Source organism: Tasmannia lanceolata, unplaced genomic scaffold, assembly GCF_043159265.1.
Source record: "Tasmannia lanceolata isolate RefF3 unplaced genomic scaffold, GAP_Taslan_0.1 ptg000018l, whole genome shotgun sequence".
NCBI classification, from domain to species: domain Eukaryota; kingdom Viridiplantae; phylum Streptophyta; class Magnoliopsida; order Canellales; family Winteraceae; genus Tasmannia; species Tasmannia lanceolata.
In genome coordinates this window covers 66927440-66952554 of record NW_027518695.1, presented here as the reverse complement: position 1 = coordinate 66952554, position 25115 = coordinate 66927440, and the positions used below count along the sequence as shown (strand labels likewise).

The 25115-nt window shown below is 40.3% G+C and overlaps 1 protein-coding gene across 6 annotated transcripts in view; it reads right to left on the bottom strand.

Annotated features, from left to right (window-relative positions):
• LOC143849602 (vacuolar protein sorting-associated protein, putative (DUF1162)) overlaps positions 1 to 25115 on the bottom strand; it is a 130849-nt gene that overhangs the window by 68820 nt on the left and 36914 nt on the right. For all 6 annotated transcript variants that reach the window (XR_013235729.1, XM_077358674.1, XM_077358675.1 and 3 more), the window contains 5 exons: positions 13787 to 14463; positions 13584 to 13701; positions 13084 to 13200; positions 8938 to 9032; positions 1481 to 1632 (listed from right to left, as the gene is read on the bottom strand). Coding sequence is in view for 5 of the 6 variants with exons in the window: in XM_077358674.1 (XP_077214789.1) it covers positions 1481 to 1632; positions 8938 to 9032; positions 13084 to 13200; positions 13584 to 13701; positions 13787 to 14463 (1159 nt within the window). In the remaining variant the exon portion in view is untranslated. The remainder of the gene's footprint in view (positions 1 to 1480; positions 1633 to 8937; positions 9033 to 13083; positions 13201 to 13583; positions 13702 to 13786; positions 14464 to 25115) is intronic.

The following is a 25115-nucleotide window of genomic DNA, read 5'->3' as shown; positions in this document are numbered from 1 at the left end:
GAGGTTCCAAAAACTCTTTACTACTAGAAAGAACCTTAGCAACCTGCAATTCTGATTCGAACATAAAGAGGATTTCCTCATCCGACAAAATACAAGGGCACTACAAGGATGGGATATTCCAGCTCTTTTGAGCCCAAAGCCAAAGTTTCTCTAAGGAACTAAAAGGGCTCTTGTCCCAATCAGGCAAGCTTTTAGGGTCTTCATTCGTACATCCAGTTCCTTCCCCGAGATGCACAAGATCGAAGAACCTTCGGACCTATGAGAGATAGAGCCAGAGTCAGGCCATAAATCGCTCTCAGCTAGGGCCAAGTCCGGATCTAGGGAACGGCCAAAAGGCCGTGGCACCCATCTAGAAGGGAATTTGTTCCTGCGGCACCAGCGATAGCTTTTCCGCCATTCGAAATTGAGATACTGACAGGGGGAGCAATACCAGTTCCCATTACTTACCTTTTAATTTCTTCTATGATCAAACCCCTTCCTACCCACCAACAATTTCATTGTGATTTGATTACTTATTCTGCATTTTTTTCGCCAACTGAAGTTTTGGTACTGGCAATGGCGACAATGCCAGTCCTCCCGTCATCTCTTCGCCATCTCTTTGAAGAAAATCCAATATTTCTTTATGATTTTAAGTATCGTTACCAGGCTGCCATATATATAACTTCTAATTCAATTTTTCATGAAAACCAAGCACACAGAGGTTGATTGGTCATTTTGTCAGATACAAGGTGGAGGCCAAGGCCATTACAGTTCCAAATGGTCAATCTAAAGATCAGCTAGCTAGAGTTCTCTCCAAAGCTTTTCCTCGAGGCCATTAGCAATATCTTCTTTGCAAGATGAAAATGTGTGATATCAATGCATTAGCTTGAGGGGGGAGTCTTCAAACACAAATAATGATTTTTATTCTGTTGTGTTTTAAGTTGCAGTAGTCCTAAAATGGCATACGTGTAATTTCCTTCTTCGTTGACTTAAGAGATATGAATAAAGGAGACAAGAACCCCTAACAGGGACATAACCCTATTTAGTTGTCTTCCTTTATCCATTTCTCTCTTATTCTTCTCTTTCTTCTCTACATTATTATTTCTTGATATTGATAAAAATAATACCTTAATATCATGGCAAGTGACATGATCATATGGGTGTCTAGCAAGGTTGGTTTTGATAATTAAAGAAAACTGCAATTGAGGTCAATCGAGTCAGATTCTTAGGGTTTGTGCTTGCGAGCATGCAATTTTGGCCTTGTGTTCCCCAATGCTGGACTTTGAAACTCCTACACAACTAGGCTTGAAGCACCTCTCTAACTTTGAAAGGATTGAGTAATCAAAGGATCAAAGGAGATGATATAAAATCACTTGAAGCATACAAGACTACCTATTTAGAATGCTGTCGTAGCCATCGTCCAACAATATTCTTCCAAAAATAATTAAGTAACCAAGCGAATCTATTTGATGAGGTCACATAGAATAAAAGAATGCAGTACCTTGTAGGGATACTACACGTGTTCTCCAGGCAATTACTCGAGCATCAAAGAGTGAGATGTGAATTGGTGAAGTTGAAAAGGCTCCAAGTGCAGCAAGCTGGACAGACACCATGCCAGCATTTTCTGTAGGCCGGTCTCTTAATGCCAACGACCTTAAATATGAAAAAAAAAAATTGAACCAGCAGCAAAATAAAAATCAATTACGGTGGGACTAACAATATTGGACCAAAAATGCATGGCAATCAATCAACTAAAAAATGGAGGGTCCCATACCAAAAATATTAAACGAATTTTCACATTATCCATCCGTAGAAGAATATTTTAATTTGACAATATTAGAAAACACAAATCCCATGAAACCCAATACGTATTAAAAATAGGCACATAAGTTCATCTAATGTATCCATGCTATATAGGCACCTTAAATAGAGAGTATGTATGAAGGGAGGAATCAATAACTTTTAAGCACATCAGCCCTAATCTTTGAGAGAGAAAAGGGTCAAAGTTTATGAAAGCCATGTATGTTGTGTTGAAAGAATAACAATGACAATCTAAACCATGGTTGTTTGTGTAAGTAAAATGCATACGAACATGTTGCGTCTGTCAAACGGATAAAAAAAATTAAGGGTTTCAATTGCTTTTGTTTTTTTAAACCATAGCAATATTATCAAGATTAAAATTATTTGTTTCAATTATTAACTATTTCTCAGAAAGAATCTGCAATAAATAGCATGACGACCTGACAAAATTGTGGAATATACATTGAAATTGTTCATGATTTCCTTAGTAATAGTTTTAGTTGTGAATTTCATTTTGTTCCGGCCAGAGCAGATGGAATATTGTTTTGACTTAGTAAGGAAAATGGATAACAAACCCCAATTTTTTCCATGTTACGGTCCATTACGGCTTGTTCCAGTCTATTTTGGTGTGTTCGGGCCGAAACGGAGCGAAACAAAATGCCACCAAATTGTTGGAACGCAGTATTTTTTTAAAAAAAATTTACAGAAATGCCACCAAACGTCTATATTAAGGTTTTGGGAAATGATAAATGCACCCCTTTTCATCAGTTGGGACATCCAGCTGCATTGTACGTGGCAATCAGGTCACTTCATTCCTAATGTGAAATACATCAGCACCTTTTCAGTCATAGATACACTAGCTGGGTGTCCCAAGTAATGAAAAGAGGCGCATTTATCATTTCCCTTTTTTACTGTTTTACCCAAATTTTTAGCCATTTTTACCGTTTTATAGCCGTTTGAAAGGTATTTTCCTTCATTTTGCCTTTCCAAACAAGAAAAGCCCTATAGAAACCCATCTTAGCTCTCATATTTTTCACTTCTTCTGCATTCTGCAACCGAACTTCTCTCTTGTTGGAGAAGAGAAGAGAGGAGAAGAGAATGAAGGAAAGAGTGTAAGTTGGAGATGAGCTCCCCCTCACTTATGTATTTATATGAAAGAGAAATAAGTACAAAGACCAAAGTATCCTTAGGCACATATACACATCTAACACTCCTCATGCTTGAATGTTGATGCGGGGAGCGTAAGCGGCAACACAAGATGGAGATCAACACAAGCAGCAACTAAAAAAATCTCGTGGGGGTTTGAAAACCCATGCCACAGCTTGGAGGAAAACTCCAATATAACAAGTGAAAGGAGCCAAGCTCCTTCACCCATGTGAAAGGGCCAATGCTCTCTTCACAAATGATGTCCCAAAAATAAACTTTATTCAATTCTCTTTCTTTTCTCATGCCATTACATAATATAGAGTCAAAATCTAAGAATAGCAACCTAAATACTTGCCTAAAAATGATTCACCATCTTCTATCTAAAGCAACAAAAATAATAGCAAGAAATATGACTAAGATAGTCCTAAAATAGTAATCCCGTAATAGAAACTTACCATATCCTAAAACTACCTATAACTTAGCCAAATCAAGTTCAAATTGCGTCATCTTGGGCTCTTTAGATAGGTAATCGAAAAACCATTCTAGAAACACCAAAATCAAGCTAAATAGACAAGTTTTGACGCCCCAAAAAAATACTACAAATAAAATGACGAAAATAGGAAATAAAAATAAAAAGATTTGACAAACGCCATGCGTTTTGTATCATTCACCCCAGCTTGAAAAAAACTCAACCTCAAGTTTAAGCCACTATCCTCCAAATCTAATTATTAGGCGCCGCATCAATCTTCTATTCTTCATTTCCCTTTATTACTCTTTTTTTTTTGTGATCCCTTACACGACGCTTAGCCATGAAAAGGGCTCTCGAAGGCACTCTCAGATCCATGGGTGTCTAACTGTGTATGAAAGTCCTCACTTATTTTGGACTTCTTCGTTCTCTGCAGCTAGATTAGCCTGGCCGACGTTAGGTGCAATGACTTCTTCATCCCGTTGGGCATTCGTAGGAGATTGCTTGTGCTCTAATACCAACTGATGCAGGAAGCATGAGCAGCAACACAAGATGGAGATCAACACAAGCAGCAACTAAAATAATCTCGTGCGGTTTGAAAACCCATGCCACTGTTTGGAGGAAAATTCCGATATAACACGTGAAAGGAGCTAAGCTCCTTCACCCGCGTGAAAGAGCCAAAACATGAAGAAGAAACCCTCCCAAGCTTGAAGGAAATGTACAGAGAAAGTAACTCCTTGGAGCCGAACCTTGCCATTCCAAATATAGCATATGGTCAAACATCCCAGCTTCCAAGATCTGACAAAGCTGACCCAGGTCATACTCCCTCAGTCAAAACATCTGTCAATAGACCAGAGGACAAAAGCCCCACCACTCAAACCAGCCCAGCTGTAGGCCCAATTTCAAATTGCCCTATTAGTCCAAAAAGCCTTTCCCCCATCCTGAATTCCCGCTTGGTTAAGGCCGGAAAATTTGAATTTCTCAGTCGTATAGGAGATGGACAGCACATGGTATTTCTTGAAAATGACAAAGTCAGACCTCCCACTGAACTAGCCAGCTCCTCGAGAACCTCCACTGACCAGTTGCAATCTCAGACCAAACCAATTCAAACCCTGGAAAACCACAGCTGGCCCCCGCTTCGTTCCACCCCAAACCAGACTCAAGAGACAAACCTGCAAGAAAACCCAAAAAAGGAAAACTCTTGGAGCACCTTATTCGAAAACAAAGACATCCAAGCTCCATCTAAATTCACACATATCCCTGATGAGAAAGGTGCTTCTGATCTAGATTTTGAAGATGAATAATTGGAGGAAAATGACAAGAAATGGCAAAACTCATTAGTGGGATATCTCCTGGGCAAACGCCCGTACTTTATAGCCCTAAAGGAACATCCAGGAAGAGCCTGGAAATTGAAAGGTAATTTCGAGATGTTCAATTTGCATGGAGGCTTCTTCCTCTTCCGGTTTAACTCCTCTGAAGACTGTGAAAGAATCATAGATGGTGGCAACTACAACTTCGGAGGACGCCCACTGGTTCTTCGCCGTTGGACCCCTGAAATTGCCCTTGAAAAACCCTCCCTCTCTACCATCCCGATCTGGGTGAAATTTCCAGGCCTCAATCTCAGATTTTGGTCAGCTCATTGCCTCAGCAAAATCGCAAGTAAGATTGGAATCCCCCTTTACATGGACGTCCAGACAACAGAAGCCACCAGACTCAGCTATGCTAGAGCAAAGAAGCTGGATTCGTTCCAGACATTGGGGAATCGCGATTTCCCGGTTCGCAATTCGGAACCGGGAATCGATTTGATTCCCCAAAACTTGGGAATCGAGGATCGTTGTTACCGTAAACGTGATTCCTATTAATGGGAATCACGGTTTCTAACTTACCGGAAACGCAACTCCCATAATTTAAAACCATGTATCCTTCAAACTCAAACCGCGATTTTTTGTTAAATAAAATCGCGTTTCTCATTTAAGTAAACCGCAAATTATATTATAATGGAATCGCATTTTAAAATGTGGCAACCGCGATTCCCCATCATTTTTTTGGAAATTACTTTTCTGGCCAACTAAAAGTCTGAAACCAAGTAAATCTTTAAGGTCATCAAAACCCTCGTTATAAAACAAAAGATATCGCTTTTTTCTTTTTTGCTCGATTGAAAGAAACCCTAAAATTTCGAGGGTGGAAACCCTAACCCCTATATCGAGTTGCGACTTGCGACGGTCCACGGTGACGTTGAAGGAGAAAGAAGAGGGAGAAGTAGAAGAGAAGAAGAGGAAGAAGGTCGAACGATTCCGAAGAATCCGAACTCTACTAAGTCTCTCTCTTTAATCTCTCTCTTTTTTCCTTTAATCTCTCTTTTTTTTTCTTTTAATCTTCCGATTTTTCATTTGTGAAGCTGTTTTCGGAGAAGAAGAGAGAAAGAAATCACGAAGAAGAAGAAGGCCCTAACTGGTATGTCATTTTTTTTTTGGGAAATGTTATTCCCCCCTTCTAACGGATCAAACCCCCACCTTTAGGCCCTGTTTGTTTAAGATTATGGCAACTGATAGTGAGTGCCAAACCTATTGGACTCAAAATTACATTTAAATTTGAGTCCAATAATCATTGTAGCACTCACAATTGGTTGACATAACTCAAACGAACAGGGCCTTAATGTTATTCGTTGAGTTTTTAAAGGCAAAGAAAAACATTAATCTCTCTCTGATAACAGGTTTCATTCTTTCATTTGTTTTTGTTTTGCCGAAAAAATCCATTAATGTTTCTTTCTCTGGTTTTTGAATCTTATTTATAATACACTTGTGTATTTTTTATGCATTTCTTTTTGGTCCATTGCATTTCTATTCATTTAGATACCCTGCTTCAGTTTATGTTTTTTGTTCCAATACATCAACATCTGAGATATACTGGTGGATATGAGTTCAGACTTCAGAGTTCAGAGACTTAAGTACAATGATAAAAAATTAAAAATATCCCATAAAATCAGAAATTATTAGGTACAATAATAATCTTTTGTTAATTCTTTATCAGTTTTTCCATTTTTTTGTCTTATTAATTTAATCATAGGCTCTTATGCTACCGATTAGTTTAATCATAGGCTACTGTGGTTCATTTAATTTTTTTGTCTTCTGCTACTGTGGTTCATTTAATCGAGAAATTATATGATGCCCGACCCTCAAGTCCCGTGAAGGTGGTACTTCAAAAGTACCACCCTTGATATTTGATCCAACAGCAGCCTCTTAAAAAGTGAGCTGCTGTAGGATCAAATATCAAGGGTGGTACCGTTTTGACGGTACTTCATGGTCGGGCGGCATCATATAAAATCTCCATTTAATCATAGGCTCCACTAGCTTATTGTTTCTTCTAAGTTGCATTTTTTCAACTTTTTTGTTGGATTTTCCTGTAATTTTTTATTATCATTCATAAGTTCGTTGGCTTCTAAGTATTATTAACTTTGACATTAAACTTAATGTTTTCCTTTTTAGGGAATTGTTGAGGAAATCATCTACCACTAGTGACCCTTTGAGCATAGACCATCTGGATGTCATGATGGATTGGGTTGCGGAAGAAGATGTCATTTTCACGCCGGAAGACATTGGGTGGGAAAATCTTAAAGCACCTACTACTGTGGTTGGGGCCGGGGCCGGGGCCAGGGACGACGATGACGACTTTGTCATGCCTCTTGAAGAAGATGTCCCTACTGATGGTCCAGGTGGTGATGGTGGCAGCGACGACGACGAAGACGACATTGAGTATGATCATCAGGGTTATGATGACTGAGAATTGTTGCTACTAGCTATTGTCTATGTTTCACTTTCATGTATCTCTTTTTTTTTATGTTCTTCCATATATCAGACTATCAGTTGGACTTGTGCAAGACTTTAAGTGTTTAAGTAATGAATATGCCTTTTGGGACACATATTTTGGACTATTTATTAGTTTTTTTATCCTTTTCTATTGATTTCTTATTTTTTCGGATTTTTCTCATATTTTTTAATATATTTTTTCTGTGACCGAAAAGTTTCGACCGGCATGCATCGAAATGACCGAAATCCCACCGAAATTTCGTTTCGGTGGCCAAAACGGAATGGCCACCGAAACAAAATTTACAACAATGGTCTAATCTAAAAAAGGAACTAGATTAGGGGTTCAAGATGGAACTCACACAAGGGGGGTGGAAAGAGGCAAGGAGGAAGGAGAGGGGCTTTGAGTGAAGAAAAAACAAGGTGGGGGTGGGGGCTGGATTTGAGGAGGAGGTGGCGAGGGCCTAGCGGTGGAGGGAAAGGGGGGCGTGAGGAGCTGGGAGGGAGGGAGGAGGAGCGGAAGGGCCAGGGGGTGGAGTGAGAGGGGTCGCGGGGGCCGCAGGTGGAGGTGCGAGAGGCTAGGGTGGAGGGAGAGGAGGCGGGTGGGGTGTTTGTGAGGGAGGAGGTGTCGGGTAGGGCTGGGGATGGGGGTGGAGGTGGAGGTGGAGGTGGAGGTGGAGGTAGAGGTAGAGGTAGCGAGTGGGGATGTGAGTGATGGAGGTGGTGGCGGATGGGAGGAAGAAGAAGAAGGTTGATGGAGTTAGAGTAAGGGTTTTGGAGGGTTAGGGTTTTGGAGGAGATGGGTTTCCCCAACGGTGGTCCCTAGGGCACCTTACCCTAGGGCTCCGATATCATGTTGGAGAAGAGAAGAGAGAGGAGAAGAGAATGAAGGAAAGAATGTGAGTTGGAGATAAGCTCCCCCTCACTAATGTATTTATTTGAAATAGGAATAAGTACAAAGACCAAAGTGCCCTTAGGCACATATACACATCTAATATCTCTCAATTTCTTCTAAGTTCTACTCATCAGTACTCTGTCTCACTTTTTTCTACTCATGTATTCCCTCATTTTTGGATTTTTTTAATTTTTAACTATTAAAAAAAATGTAACCGGTCATTATGTCTTTTTCCGAAACAAAATGTCGAAGCAGCAAAAACAAAGAAACGTTTTGTTCCACCGACCAAAACGAAATAGCCAATGAAACGGAATCGACAACTACGATAATAGTACAACAAGAAAGAGGATAAATTCCATCATGTCAGGCCATCATGTTTAAAGAAGAATTGTGCATACGAATACAAATTTGTGAACTTAAAGATCCATTTATACATAAAAGTAGAAATTTTGGATTTATTTCAAGTTATTAAGTTGATATCAAATTAAATTCCATCATGTCAGGCCATCATCCTTTTTCATTGATCAATAAATATCATAGAGCATTGGCAAGCACATAGTCAACTTGCTATTTAACTTGAAACGATAATAGAGAACCTTTAAAAATACTCTACAAGTTAGTTCTAGCCTAAACATGATAAATTATGCCTCCAGGCTCAATTTTTCCTGAAACCAATCCTTACATTTCTTTACGTAAAAAAATTAATAATAGAAGATACAACTGAATTACTTTTCAATAAAAAGCAACACTATAATACGACTTAAGATATGTCTCGCAATCCCAAGATATGGGAGAAAATTTAAAGTAAATATGGAAGTGTGACAAAAAATACACTTATTGAAATGCACCTTAAGAAAATGGCAGAAGATTGCTCCCTGTCAATTATTTCATCTTGATTACCATCAAATTGGCAAAGAAGGGTTAATCCTGAATGGTTTTCCACCTGCTACAACGGAAACCATAGTCCTCCACAAAATCAATTTTAGAATGTTATAAAAAAGTACGAATTTCATATCAACAGAAAGAAATAAGCATTAATCTAACTATCAAATATGCTCTGTGAAATAAAGGTACGAAGAGAAACTAAATTACATTTTTGGCTTTTGAATTTCATTAAATCATAATAGTTCTTGAACGCAAGTGGCCAATGAAAATCAGACATGAAATAAAATAAATAAAAATAGAAACTAAGTTATACATTTTTTTTGAATGGTTAAGTTGTACATTTTTTACTTTTGAATTTTATGAAGCATCATACTTCTTGAACATAGGCTGGCCAACAATAACCAGACAAAAAACAAAACAAATAAAAAAATGGAAGCATGGCATGACTACAATCTAAGTGAAGAAGCCATCTATATGTAAGAGAAATAAATGAGGTAGTAAATGAAGTAAGAGATGAAGAGATGGGCGAGAAAGAAGCGACAAGAAAGAATTTTGTGCGGGTTGAATTCCGAACTCTTGTAGGTCCATTAAAGATGGACCTTATCGAATAACATTCTACTAGTTAAAAGTAATTACACTGAAATGCAATATAAACGTAACTTCAATTGTCAACAGCAACAATATATGAAGACTAAACAAGAAGATGCAACTATGAAAAGCATATTAGGGGATTCAACTATGATAAGCCTTAGGCTCCATGCTATTCTATAAGAGTGTCTTGATCATGTTATCTTCCTTAGCATAAGACTTGTCTTCACTGTCAGGAGGATCTTTTCCGATATATTCAAACTTCCCCGGAGCGAGAAGAAATGTTTCAACAGCCATCTCTGAGGGCGGATAGTTTGAGCCATCCGGTTTAATGGATGTCATCTGAATGTTTTGAAACTCCATGGTAGGAGAAGCAGAGACAGCCATAAGCAAAAAACCCACAAACTATGACAATCAAACCCAAAAATGGAAACTCATCCGACAAGTAACTCCGAAGTCTTTGAATCAGACAAACATCAACAAACACTTCATCCGAAGGGATCAAACACACTAACCAATCCTATGGTTGGACTTCCAACGCTAAACAACGAGCTAACAATAATTCGGAGACAAACGACATCAATAACAATGTAGAAGAGAATTTAGACCATCACCAACTAATGCGAACAACAATCAGAACCAAGAACCAGTGCCTTGGGGAGTGCTGGAGATGAAAACCAAAGAGGGAAATGGGTTTTGGTTAGAGAAGGGTGTGGGAGGCAAAGGGAAAACCCAAAGGTGGGAATTGGGTGGAGATGGCGTGGACGGCAAGGGGAAAACCCAAAGAAAGGGTTGCGGGTGGAAGGAGGGGTGGGCGGCAAGGGGAAACCCCAAATATGGTTTGGGTGGAGGGGGGGCTGGGCAGCAAGGAGGAAACCCAAAGCTGGGTTTTCGAGTGGAGGTGGGGCTGAGAAAAGGGGTGGCAATCATGGATTTAAATTCCGGTTTTGATCCCTACCGAAACCGAAATTTTGTTTCAAATTTCAGTCATTTCGGCTAAAATTTTTACAATTATGGTCAAAATGACCAAATTCGGCCGAAATACAAACAGAAATCCGAAATTTTCAGATTTCAGTCCCAACCAAAATCCGAAATTTTGGATTTCAGCAGAAATTTAAAACCATGGTGGCAACAAAAAGGGAAGGGGAGGGGAAGGGTGCGGCGGCTAGGGGTTGGGATAGGGGGGCTAGGGTTTGGGGTTTTGGGTAGGGCGATTGCCATGAAGGGTGGAGTGGGCGGCTATAGGGTTTGGGTTTTTTGTTTTTTGTTTTTTTTCGCTTAGCTACTCCTAGGAATCAAAACCTAATGCCCTCTGATACCATGTTCGATGTAACCACAGCTACATGAAATAAAAAGAAAGAACAAAGAGATGAGAGGAGAGAGAGAGAGAGAGAGAGAGAGAGAGGTGAGTCTAATCTACAGACTCCTCACATTATATGATATATATACACACACATGAGTGCACTAGGGTTATATATAAGACAAAAGACGAGAATACCCCTCTGTAGGGTATACTAATTACACCACTTCTTTCTTTCTTTTTGAAAATTGACATATTTTCATTGATACCATGAAAGTTACATTGGGGACCAGGGGTCCCCATCACATTACATAATATCAATAAAGCTGGCTAGGGCATACCCCGAGCCACAAACTAAAGACCGTAAAGATCCTCGCTTTCTATTCCATATCATGAACAGACGTATACTACACATTATCCACAAAATACTTTCAAGCCCTCGTCCAAATATTTTGTCATGTACTGCCCTTGCTCCTTCTTACAACCCTTATCTTTCTTCCCTCAATCCTCCAAGTGAAACCTGTATACATCTCATTCCTTCCACCTTCGCATTCCGTCGCTCATAGCCAAGTAAGAATTTCCAGGAATCCGTGCCTTGACAAGCGAAAGACTATGGTCTCTCAAGCTATTGAGGATCCTCTACTAACCTTACCGCACCTGAAATTTAGCACTATATGGGCCGATTGCTTCCTACTATTCCACTGATTCACCAATCTAAGTTACCTCATTTTTCTCTCTTTTTTCTAATGAAACTAAGAACTCACGACTTAAATACTATAAATTCATCTCAAAAAATTCCGTTCTTGATCAGAAAATCCAAAAAATTCCCCAAAAAGCTAACTACAGCTTTACCCCGAACAGACCAAGGCTAGGAACACTTCCTTACTTTGCTGAGGAAGAACTCAACACTATCCTGCAGCAACTTTTCCTTGAAGAAGACGACAATTGCGAAATTCGGTGTGGGGACTTCTTCCATCAGATCCTCCAGGATAGCAATCAGTTCCTCAAGCCTACCGATGCAGAGAATTCGGTCCGCCTCCCAACCAATTCGGCTCACTTGGTCTTCATATTTCAATTTATCCTTAAAAAACTGTAGTTCGTATGCTGGTGCAAATATGTCCTTGATATTTTTAGATCCCGTCAAAGAAAGAGCTCCTCCACATTCTGATAATTACACCACTTCTTCAACAGTAGTGAATGCAAGATAGGAGGAAAAAAAAAAAAAGGTGAAGATTGGAGATTAGTCTCCTTTCTTGAATCTATTACCTTTTGGTTTTGATACTGTTAGACGTATATACCCTTCATTAAGGGTATTTCAGTCATTCGTTTTATAAAATATAATAAAATACATTTTCGTGGGAGGTGAGATTATCTCTCCAATTCCTACGACTCTCTGTCTTCCTCACTCGTGTATCTCTCTCTCTCTCTCACTCACCCACTATTACACCATGTAATGTAACATGGTATCAGAGCTTCAAAGTAAGATCGAAACCCTAATCCTATAAAAAAAAATCCTGACACTCCACCCGTATCCCCTCTCCTCAATTCCCAAAACCCTAACTTCAGAAAACTCAAACCCAAAACCCAAATCCAAACCCAACCATAGCCACCACCAACCCAACCATAGCCACCACCACTAGAAGTGACCCAAATCAATTCCTAATATACCTAAATCAATTCCCAAAACCAAATCCAAACCCAACCATAACCACCACCACTAGAAGTGACCCAAATCCATTCCTAATATACCCAAATCAATTCCCAAAACCCAAACCCAACCATAACCACCACCACTAGAAGTGACCCAAATCAATTCCTAATATACCTAAATCAATTCTCAAAACCAAATCCAAACCCAACCATAACAACTACTACTAGAAGTGACCCAAATCCAATTTCTTGATTTCGTATACCCAAAACCCAAAACTTTTGTGCACATATCCCAAAAAAAAATCCCAAAGTACCCAAGCAAAAACATATCTAAATAATCGCACCATGAATTACCTTGTGACAGAAATCACGTGCCACACACTCAAAGGTCGAATCTGATTTAAATGAAATCGTGAAAAGAAAATTTCTAACATAGAAAAAGGATTTCTTTCTAAGTAGGTCTATTACCGAAATTCAAGAATCAATTGTTAGTGAAGAGAAAAATATGCACATATTAAAGAAAATATACATAGTTATTTCATACAAATAACCAATATAGAAAGGAACAAACCTTGCAGCAATTAGCAAAAATCTTTGAACTTCTAACTGCATAAGGACCAGCCAAATTCAGTTTTCCAACCACAAAGAGAAGTATGTCCAGTGAAAGATCAGTCAGTGATATGCCAACCTGCCAAATGATATGTACCCAGAGAATTAAGCAACTGTGAAACAACCAATTTCTCCATAAGCTTAAGCTGTTGGATAAGGCATTATTTAATCTTTTATACTTTAACACTCCCCCTCACGTGTGGCCCCTCTTTTTTAGGGTTGGCCTACACATGGCACATGTGGCCCCTCTTTTGGGTTGGCCATTACATGTGGATTTTTAATATCAATGAGTTTTGAACTCTGGACCTTTATTCTGACACCATGTGAAACTACCAATTTGTCCATAAGCTTAAGCAGTTGGAGAAGGCGTTATTTAATTTTTTATACTTTAAAAGCTATCTCACACAAATAAAGAAAAAAGAAAGTTAAACAATTGACATTGCAGAATCTTGACGACTTAACCTGTCTCATCCAAAGATGGAAATGACTTGGCAAATCTTGTTGGGTAATTTCTGAGGCCTGGAATAGAAACCTAGAGTGGTAGAACATACACACTTCAACGGGGGAAATGAGTTCACTCCTGAGTATGAAAATGAGCCACTTTGATTGTCAGCTTAAATTCAGAAGGAAAAAAAGGAGAGGCAGGAAGGTAGATAAATACTCACCAAAGGTTTCTCCGTGCATCAAAGTATTTAATCACAGCAGTAAGTGTGCTTATAACTCTGGTTTTAGAAGATAAAATTTGCACAATGAACTGAAAATTATCAATGGAACCCCAAAGAAGTTGAAATTTTCTATTTTCCTTAGAAACTTCATGAAGGATGGTTAAATTAACCACATCAAAGGAAATAATTATATGTGGCAAATTGTTTGGCTGCCTAATAATCCCCTCATTATCAACACGCAAGTTCCCTCCAATACTGGTTTCACGAGTGTCACCAGAGTAAATCCGTGAAACATCAGGCCTACCAATATCTCGTGGTGGAGAAAAATGATTGAACACCTTCAATTTGAACGGATTTCCTGGCTTCTTGACGAATTCTGGAAGTCCATCAACAAAAGCAACAGCATAGTTATTCTTTTGGTTCAGAAGATAAAAGGCTTTTCTAGTTGATCGGTTGGAAATTTCCACGTCATTATCACTAGCATAACTGTCAGGCTTATAAGAAGATATTCGCCATAGAGCCCATCCCCTGTCATCAGTGCTAGAGATGTCAACAAAAGCTGACTGTGGACGGCAGTTCAAGCGTAATGGTTCCCCTTTATCATTTTTTGCATGCAAAGATATTAACGAAAATAATGGATTTGTTGACCTCCATCGCCGTCGCTTATCGTACCTCACCTAAACATAGGCTGCTTTAGAAAAATATAGAAAATGCTGCCATGATGGCTTCGAAAAGATTATAAAAGTGGACATAGAGGGGAGATAGCATAATGCATTTCTATTAATTCACTTAAAAAACAAAACTACCAAATGCAACATTTTTACTGTTCAGCCAACAAGAAATCAGTGTTATTCTTGCCTAATTGAAAGGACAGAATTCAATCACATATGTACAATTGTAGGTACAGAAAGAATGCGATAAAAATCATATATAAAAATGCAACAGTTAATTTCCCCAAACTTGCTGATAAAGGATTGAGAGCGCAAAGAAGATTTAACAGATCACAGTCAAGTATATGAGAATCACTAAAGGCTTGACTGGGTCATGGCACAAATTTTAAAAGGAAACCAAGTAATCAGAGCCATATTTTCAACGTTCAAGCAACTGAATGCACTTGGAATCACAGAGTAGAGCCTGTTTAGACATGGCCAGAGCCAAGAGAGAGGAGTGCTGCGTAGATGTCATGTATTCTGGCATTATACAGGACCCTGACTGACTAATGTGCGCAACACACACAGGTCAAAGAAGAAGAGTTCGTAACCCTAAAATCGGAATAGTGAAAAAATCCTAATAAGTAAATTTAGGTAGGAAGGAAGCAATTACACATGCAATGACATTAAAGGACTATACCCCCCATTGGAGGTGTAGGATGTTAGAGTAGTGGAGAGAGAGAGAGAGAGAGAGAGAGAGAGAGAGAGAGTTTTACTGAATGGAATAGTTCCCACTATGGGCTATTCTTGTATATTAATGATAAAACCCTACATGACATGGAAAATATATAAATATCCTCCAAATACAATCTAATTTGCATATAAAAAATAACCCTTATTTCCTACATTCCCCTTCACGATGAGCATCGATATCAATCATGCCCAACTAGGATAAAATAAAGTCTAAATGGGACTTCCCAACTCCCTTTGTCAAGACAACAAAGAGTTGTTGACCAGTAGGAAATCTCCTTAGACAGAACACATTCACGAATGAAGTGCATGTCCACCTCAATGTGCATCATGCAATCATGCTGGACAATATTATTTGCTATGCTGGTTGCCGTCGGATTGTCATAGTATAGCCGCATTGGGCATGGAACTGACATCTGTAACGCCTTCGAATAACACCTCAACCAAAGAAATTATGCAACTCCATGAGCCATAGCATGATATTCTGTCTCATCGCTCGATCTAGCAACCATAAAATGTTTCTTGCTGCGCCAAGTGATGAGGATGTCACCCACAATGGTACACTATCCAGTTGTAGATCTCTTGTCATCGACTAAACTCACCCAATCAGCATGAGAAAATGCTGTGATCTTCAAGTGACAATGGTTTGCAAATAATAATAATTTCCCCAGACAAGACTTCAAAGATCGAAGGATTCTCTCAACTGATTCAAGATGGGGAAACCTAGGAGCATGAATCTATCTACTCACCACACTCACCGTATAAGCAATATCTGATAGAGAGAGAGAGAGAGAGGTACAGAAGTTGACAAACTAACCTTTGATGCATACAATATCAGACAAGAGAGGCTCATCTAAGTCACTTGGCTTGTGACTTGGATCGATAAGTTTCTTTATTAGCCGAGACCCTACTTTCCACTATCCTTGTGCAAGTACAATGCTTATTTCCTTCGAGGAAAAAAAAGGCCCTTCTTGGACCTAGCCATTTCAATTCCCAAAAAAGTACGCAGCGGCTAAATTGCCTTCCACTATCGAATTTCTGAGGAATTGTTTCCATCAATAACCAAATTTCTTCACGGTATGGCTAAATCCCTCAAACCACGCTCGAGGAAACTGATTCAACGGTTCAACCTGTAAATGGTATATAGACTTCTTTAATTTGCACACTTCATTCTCTGTATTCGGGAACTTAAAACCTGGAGGAGGAGACATGTAGACTTCTTCCTGCAAACAGCCTTGTAAAAATAGCATTTTTTATATTTAGTTGATGAAAGTCCGAAGACAAATTTACAGCAAGAGAGAAGAGCCAGGACTCTCTCTCCCTCTGTCTCTCTCCCTCTCTCTCTCTCTCCCCCTCTCGGATTTGGGGATAGTTTTGTAAATTGATTTCTACAACACTCTCCCCAAATTTTGAGTTTTTTTTTTTGTTTTTTGTAAATCGGTTTCAAAAGTCTCTCTCCACAAATTTTGGGATTTTTTTTGTAAATCTCTCTCTCTCTCTCTCCTAAATTTTGGGTTTTTTTATAAATCTGTTTCTAATCTCTCTCTCTCTCTCTCCTTAATTCGTTGAGGGTGAGACTAAAGACCATTATTTTTCAAAAAGCATTGCGGGCCCACTTCATAGGATGATCCAAATTGTTGATCTGTTGGACCACAATGTAAATAAGTTGCACCCAGATCATCTCCATAGTAAACCGAGATAGTTACCTTTCATAAAATTCTAAGGATAAGGAGAGGATACCTATGCTTTAATCTTTTACTTCAGCGCCATAGCGCCTAGTACTCGGACATTGGCTCGAGGCATTTTCTCTACCCCTTCCTACCCTGCCTGAAAAAAGCAAGGTCACCTTGCGTCCTTGAACCGATAACCATCTTTCGGCTAACCTAGCCTCCTCCGTCCCTCGAGAACAACAAGGGGGGTTACTAAGAAGTGTATCTACAATTTCTTGTACCAATTTCTCCTAACACATTATTGATTCCCCTGGCGTAGATCTACTTGTTGTCTGGTAAGAGTATTGTTCCGATAGATAACTCTTCGATACAGTTTGTTAATATCATGATTGTATAAATATGAAGTTGCTCTATTACTTGGATCATCGGTAGTCGTGGGATGCCCCCAAATGATCCTAGGAATCGGACAATAATGCCTGCGATCCTTCGAACAGAGAGTCGAAAGCTAGGGGAGCGAATGGGATTAGATACCCCAGTAGTCCCAGCCGTAAACGATGGATACTAGGTGTTGTGCCTTGCCCTTTCATAAGGAGCCCCTAAAGAAGGTCACTCTTACATCCATCCTGTATTTGTAAAGAAAGCAGGGCTTTTCAGCAGGGCTAAGTATCGCCTCAGTAGGACATCTAATCTTTCTCAGCATGGCTAAGTATCACCTCAGTAGGCCATCTAATCTTTCTGTATGGCTAGCTTAATCTTATTCAAAATAGAAGGTCCACCATTGAGGGGGGGGGGGGGGGGGGGGGGGGCTCCCTCTCTATCAATCCAAGGGATGGAAGGACAGAGGCCTTTGGTGTCCCTTCCAGTCAAGAATTGGGGTCCTAACCCTCCAATCTACATTATGATTAACCATTATAGAAACCTCTATAGATCGGAGGGTTAGGAAGCAGCAAAGCGTATGTTGCAGTTTATTCAGCCTTACTTGTTTTAAGAGGGGAATGTTGTTTTAAGCAGGGAATGCTTTATTCAGCTTTTACTTATCTTGGTCTACCTTTGGGCCTCGGAATCCCGTCAGTAGCTCAATCAAGTCATTGAAAGAATTGAATGGAAGTTAGCAACTTGGAAGAGAAGATACATCTCGTTGGGTGGGAGAATCACATTGATAAAAGCAGCCCTAGCGAATATGCCAGTATACTTAACGTTGTTATTCAAAATTCCAGTGAAGGTGGCTCTGAGAATTGAAAAGCTTTAGAGGGATTTCTTATGAAAAGAGGATGGCAATACCAAGAAATTGAAACACCTAATGAATTGGAAGAAAGTTTCCAAATTGAAGAAGAATGGAGGTCTTGGAATAGGCAATGTTTTGAAAATCGGAATCGAATCGTAAATCGTAATCGGGGTTGAATCGTATCGTAAATCGTAAGATTCATTCAAAAATATAAAAAAATATGTATAATAAAAAATTATAAATAAATTAAAGAATAAAAATAGCCAATTATTCATTTTTCATTCAAATTCATTAATTCAAACAGAAAATACCATGATTAGCATTCAATATCGTAATACAAATTGTTCGCTGACAAACTTGACACATACTAATAATCTAATTCTCATCCAAAACAATGCATCTTGGTTAATAATCTTTAAAAAAAAGACACAAGCTCATATCAATTCTCAAAGTCTCAAACATCAAATGACAAATATCAATCATAAAAGACGGGAATCGATGTTGTCCTTATTATGGTAGTTTCCCACCTCGACTCCCACCTCGATGTGAGTAATGCCCTCAACAAATGCTTTGTGCTTGACTGGTTCGATTCGTTCAATGTCCTCCTCCTCCTCTGTCTTCTTCCTTCTAATGAGAGGGATTTCAAAGGCTTCTTATAATATAAAAAGGAAATGAGGTCTTTTGAGAGAAAGACATATATTATTTATACAAAACTTAATTTGGATAAATAGCATAAATGGTATGAATCGTACGATTTATGATCCAATCGTAAGATTCAATAAAAAATCGTAAGATTCATACAAATTAAGATTCAATCATGGGATTCAAATTGTTTTGCCTAAGAATCGTAAATCGAACCATAAATCGTAAGATTTTCAAAACAATGGAAATAAGTAAGGGATCACGGTCCTGGAGGTCCATCGACTCCATCTGCTTTGTGAAGGCTCTCATTTGCTATAAGGTAGGGAAACGACTTGAGGTCAGATTCTGGCGCGACTTATGGTGTGGTGATAAATTGCTCTGTGAATCCTACCCGAGGCTCTTCAGGGTAGCATTGAATCCTAAAGAGTCGGTGGCGGATTACCTGCTAAGAGAAAATGACATGAGCAAGGGTTTCTGGGATTTAAGACTAAGAAGGGATCTTAAGAATGAGGAAATTTCGGATCTCCATTCGCTTCTCACACAGTTAAATTCCATGTACTGCTCGAATTTTAAAGAAGGCGAAAGAATATGGACCGCTGAACCGGACGGGGAATTCTCTGCTAAGTCCTTTTTTGCCTCTATTAACAGTGGTCAGGCTTCTTCAAGTAGCAAAATATGGAAATCCATGGCCCCACGAAGAGTGATGACTTTCACATGGACAGTGGTCCACAAGAGAATTAACACTTGTCACCGACTTCAAAAAAGGAGATTCCATCTAGCGAGTAGATGCGTCATTCTTTGAAGGCGGAAGAAACCCTAGACCACCTAATGTTGTTGCATTGCCCTCGTTCATTTAAACTTTGGACTAAGGAGTTTAGGATCCTTGGTATGTCATGGGTCTCTCATAAATCCATCAGGAGGGTATTGTTAAATTGGAACACCGGTCCTTTTGGGGACTTAGGGCGGTTGCTATGGAATAACATCCCATATGCCATTGTATGGAATGTCTGGAAAGAACGCAATCGATGGATTCTGAGGAAACGAATAGGTGTGCAACACGTATTATAGTCAATATAAGAGTGGAAATCATCTCCTGGGCGAAATCAAAAAAGAGAATCCCGTATGGTTTAACTAACATTCTGTGTAATTGGTGTGTAATCATATGGGACAGAACTATTCGACTAAACCAACGCCGAAGTGGAAGTCGCCTCCCTCGGGCTGATTGAAATTGAACTTTGATGGGAGTTCCATCGGAAATCCAGGTAAGGCTGGGATTGGGGGTCTGATAAGGGATAAAAGGGAAGCAATCATCATGTCCTACTCAGGACCAGCAGGGGAATGTGATGCAAACGAGGCACAAGTAAGAACTTTGGTTTGGTCTCCGGTGGGCTTTTGAACATGACATGAGACACATAATTGTGGAAGGGGACTTAGCGAATGCACCCAGTTGGGCATCAAATGATTCAAGCCTTGGAGGATTCAACGGTTAATTGCTGAAATTTTGGATCTAATATGAATCTTGGAGCCCAAGATTGAACATCGAAGAAGATCGGCTAATGAGGCAGCGGACATCTTAGCGAAGGAAGGAGTATCCAGGGAGAGCATGTCGGTTGTTGTTTCTTGAAATTATCTAATGTGGCAGGCTCTGTATTTGCTTTAAGTTCCACTTCTATGTACTAGGTATGGGACATCTTGTACCTACCACGATTATTAATGAAATTGTCATCTTTCAAAAAAAAAAAAAGAGGGGACTGTTGTGCTGTTCGGACTATTCCACATCCTTACTATGAGGGGGGTGCACAAACCTCATTCTCTGTTCATAGTCCGTCAGTTCCTGGAACCACTTCATAGGATGATCCAAACTGTTCATTTGTTGGACCACAATGTAAATAGGGCAATCACGCGTAAATCATCTCCATAGTATGATCCTAGCCCTCCAATCTACAATGTGATTGCCCTTTATAGAAACCTCTATAGATTGGAGGGTTAGAATCATCCTATGGAGTTGATTTACGCGTTGCAGCCTAGTTACATTGTGGCCCAACAAATGAACGATTTGGATCATCCTATGAAGTGGTCTCCATAGTATTTTTTAAAAATAATGGACTTCATGTGCACACAAAATATAAAATCTCGGTTAAATTACTAACATTCTTGGGCCATGTTATACTAGAGTGTAAAATAATGGGCCCCAGCCATCAGAACATGACATGTAAAGAGTGGGCTCAATACATCAAAATATGAGGTGTAGATTGTGGGCTCCACCTTATGCATAGGTTAGGGGGAGATGGTGGACCCCACCTATCGAAACACGAAGTGTAAAATGGTGGGTCCCAACATGCTATAAGAAGTATTCTCTGCCCCCCTGGAGAAAATGCGTGGCTCCGCCCCTGAGGGAAGAGACATAGAGGACACAAAAGACAGAAAAGCATGATAAGGAGACAAGGCAACATATGACACAAAATTAGAAATTGGATGGAATGTAGACTAACGCTCATATTTTTTATGAACAATAAGTATATCGACATTGTCATTAGTTACAGGAGTAATATCATGATTACATGGGTCTGAGGGTCCCGATTGAGTTGTTTGTTCAGCTATAGGATTTGTAATTGGATGTGGCCATTGTGAGTTGAACAGTAATTCCTTCTCTCCAATCTCATTCTCAATCGAAACAGTAGTAGAAGAACTAATAGAAGATTCAACGGGACAGGAACACGAATACGACTCTGGAATAGGACTCTCTTCGACTAGGAACTCTCCACACTCTTGATTGAGAAGCGGAGAAATAGGGTGAGAATCAAAGATAGAAGAGAAACATACCACAACCTAATTTGGGCAACAAACTCATTTCTACTACTACTAGTCAGAAAAGCAGCTGGGGATCCAGTGTCCAAAATGTAGAGACATGCAGCCTCACGGCCACTCCAAATGGTCCGCCTCATCACCAGGTCATGAAAAACACAGTGGGGGGGGGGGGAAGGTTATGCATCAATTGAAGCTCTTGATAAGACTACTGACAGATAAGAGATTAGTACAAATGTTTGGGAGAGGAAGAACTGACTCCAGGAAAATAATGGCATGCCATTCAAAAAGAAAAAGAAAAAGAACTGAATGCAGGGATAAGCGATTGTTAACACTGATTGCCCCTTTACCCGAGATGCTAGATAAAGAGCTAGCGGCAATTCTCACTTTATTCCAACCAGAGTCAATAATCTAGGATGAACTTAGGGAGAGACTCACATAGTGCGCAAAAGTTGTGGTCGTGGTCATGGCACTGGCAGAGATTCGTGGGGAGGCGATGGTGTAGGTGGCCGTGGATTCTGTTAATGTACTCATTGTGGTCTAGGGGGCCATACTGTTGATTTCCGCTACGACCGTCATCCGGAGTTACAGCCCTTCCGTGTTGCTCATCACGTTTCTGGCACCTCTACAGTCAGCTCCTCTGCAGCCCCTCTTCTGCCTACTTCTTCCGATACTCTTGTTGTTTCACGAGCCGAGTATGAGGCTTTCTTGCAATCACAGGATAGAGGAAAATGAGTCACTTCCACACCCGCTACAAAAGGTAGCAACCTATCTTGCTCTCTCAATCGTTCCAGTTCATGGCTCACATCATATGACTGGTAACAGTAGCCTCCTAAATCCCTTTGAGCCTACTTCTACAAGGGAAGTGCGAGGGAGGCAAGAAAACGGTGCCTCTCTCTCCTCATCCTTCGGCCCAGCAGCACATGATGACTATCTCCTCATCTCCAAAGCCAACTATGATGAGCTCATGCGCCTATGTACACTCCGTCGGCCACCTGCTACGACTTTTGCTCAGCACGGTAGTTCACCTACTTCTCTTCTTACTACCTCCAACCATTGGATTATTGATTCAGGAGCCTCCAACCATATCACAGGTGACTTTGCCTCTCTTCATTCCTTTGAGCCCTTTGCTTCTGCTTTCCATACCATTACTCTGGCTGATGGGACCACTACACCAATTTCTGGTATTGGTACTATTTCCCCTCACTCTGGTCTTCCATTGTCCTCGGTGCTTTGTGTTCCTAACTCGCCATTTACTTTGCTTTCTGTTAGCCAAATTACAAATAGTTTTAACTGCTCTGCCTCTTTGTTCCCCTCTTATTGTGTTTTTCAGGATCTATCGATTGCGAAGACGATTGGATCGGGTCGTGAGGTGGATGGTCTCTATTGCCTTGATTGTGTTCCCCCGTACCAATCTGCATAGCTCAGTTGATCCTTAAAAGTGGCATTGTCGTCTCGGCCATCCCTCCATCCAAAAACTTCGGCAGTCACCCTTTATTTCTAGTCATGTTCCTTCATTCCAATGCGAGTCATGTGAACTCAGGAAGCACTGTCGTATCTCCTTCCCAGCTCAAGTTGTTAGTAGAGCCTCTACCCCCTTCGCGTTAGTGCATTCTGATGTCTTAGGGTCCCTCATGGACCCCTTCTCTATTAGGTTATAGATACTTTATCATTTTTTTATGACTACTCCCGTATGACCTGGTTATTTCTGCTCAAAGGCCGCCCTGAGGTGTTCCATGCTTTTCGTACCTTTCATGCTGAGATCACAACCCAATATAACTGCACCCTTAAATGTTTATGTACTGATAATGCTAGGGAATACTTCTCTGTCTCGAATGGCTTTCAGGATTTCTTATCTAGTCATGGCATTGTGCATCAGTCTTCGTGTGCCTAAACCTCTCAACAAAATGGTGTAGCCGAGAGGAAATTACAATATTTGCTTGATATGGCTTGCACTCTTCTCTTCCAAATGCGGGTTCCGAAAGCCTACTGGAGCGATGCCATCCTCACCTCTTGTTGGCTAATAGGCTCCCATCCTCTATCTTAGATGGACAATCCCCTTTCTCAGTCTTACACCCTTAGCGTGATCCATTTCCTCTCACTCCATGGGTCTTTAGTTGTGTTTGTTTTGTCAACAACCTCTCTTCTGGCTTATCCTAAGGCGGAGCGTTGTGTCTTTTCTGGGTTACTCTCGTACCCAGAAGGGTTATCGATATTACAGTCCACAGTTGCGCATGGTATTTGTTTCCGCCGATGTCACCTTCTTCGAGTCTATGTCTTACTTTACACCTCCCACTGAGGGGGCTGTTCTAGCTACTCGGGTTCCTCTTCCTCTTCCCGTTCACCCTAACCCTCTTGAGTCCAGCACTTCTCCCTTGCAGGTGCCGTTGGATCTCCCTCTGCAGCTCGGTTCTTCACCTATGCCGGTGACTTCAGCAGCTCCTCCTGCTCCTATGCCGGTGACTTGGACAGCTCCTCCTCAAGGGAGATGTCCTCCTCAGGGTGCCGATTGCAAAAATCTCTTTATGGCCTCTGGCAATCTCCCAGAGCATGGTTTGGGAGATTCAATGATGTCGTTATGCGGTTTGGCATGAAACAATGTGCAGTTGATTACTCAGTCTTTAGCTATCAGTCTAATGCCAGATATGTCCTTCTAATTGTATACGTGGATGATATTATCATTACTGGGTGGGAATACAGAAGTTGAAATCCTTCTTGCAGAAAGAGTTTTATTATCATTACAGAAGTTGATATTATCATTATGTGGATGATATTATCATTACTGGCGTCTAAGATATTTTCTGAGTATTGAGGTAGCTTATTTTTGTGGTAGTCTCTCTATCGTAAAGAAAATATGTTGTAGATCTATTCGATGAGACAGGTTCTTTGGGTCTGAAACCAGTTGTTGTCTCATGGAGCCAAATAAGAAGCTGCGTCCAGAAGACGGAGACTTGTTAGATAACCCTGGCAGGTACAAACAGCTCGTTGGGAAACTTATATACCTCACAGTCACTCGCCCAGATATTTCATATGCAGAAGGGGTGGTTAGCCAATTCATGAGCGCATCACTTACTTCCCAGTGGGCAGCCGTGATTCAGATTCTTCACTACCTAAAAAGTGTGCTAAGGAAAGGCATGTTGTTCAAAAGACAAGGGTTACCAGCGGATAGGAGATCCACTATTGGATATTGTACCTTTGTCGGGGTAACTTAGTGTCGCGGCGAAGTAAGAACCAAGACGTGGTAGCCAAATCAAGCGCCGAAGCCGAATACGGAGCCATGTCACATACAAGTCGAGAGCTTATCTGGTTGCGCTCTCTCCTCTCAGATATTGGTTTCTCTTCATCATCCGCGACTCAGCTTTATTATTACAATAAGGCTGCTATCCACATTGCCACCAATCCAGTTTTTCATGAGAGAACCAAGCAAATTGAGGTGGACTGTCATTTCATCCGTCAAAGGATCCAGAAGGGTGAGATATGCGCCACATTCACTCGATCAGTGGATCAACTAGACGATGTGTTTACACTTTACCAAGTCATTGAATAAACTCATAAAGCAAAGCTAAGTGATATTTGTAACAAGCTCG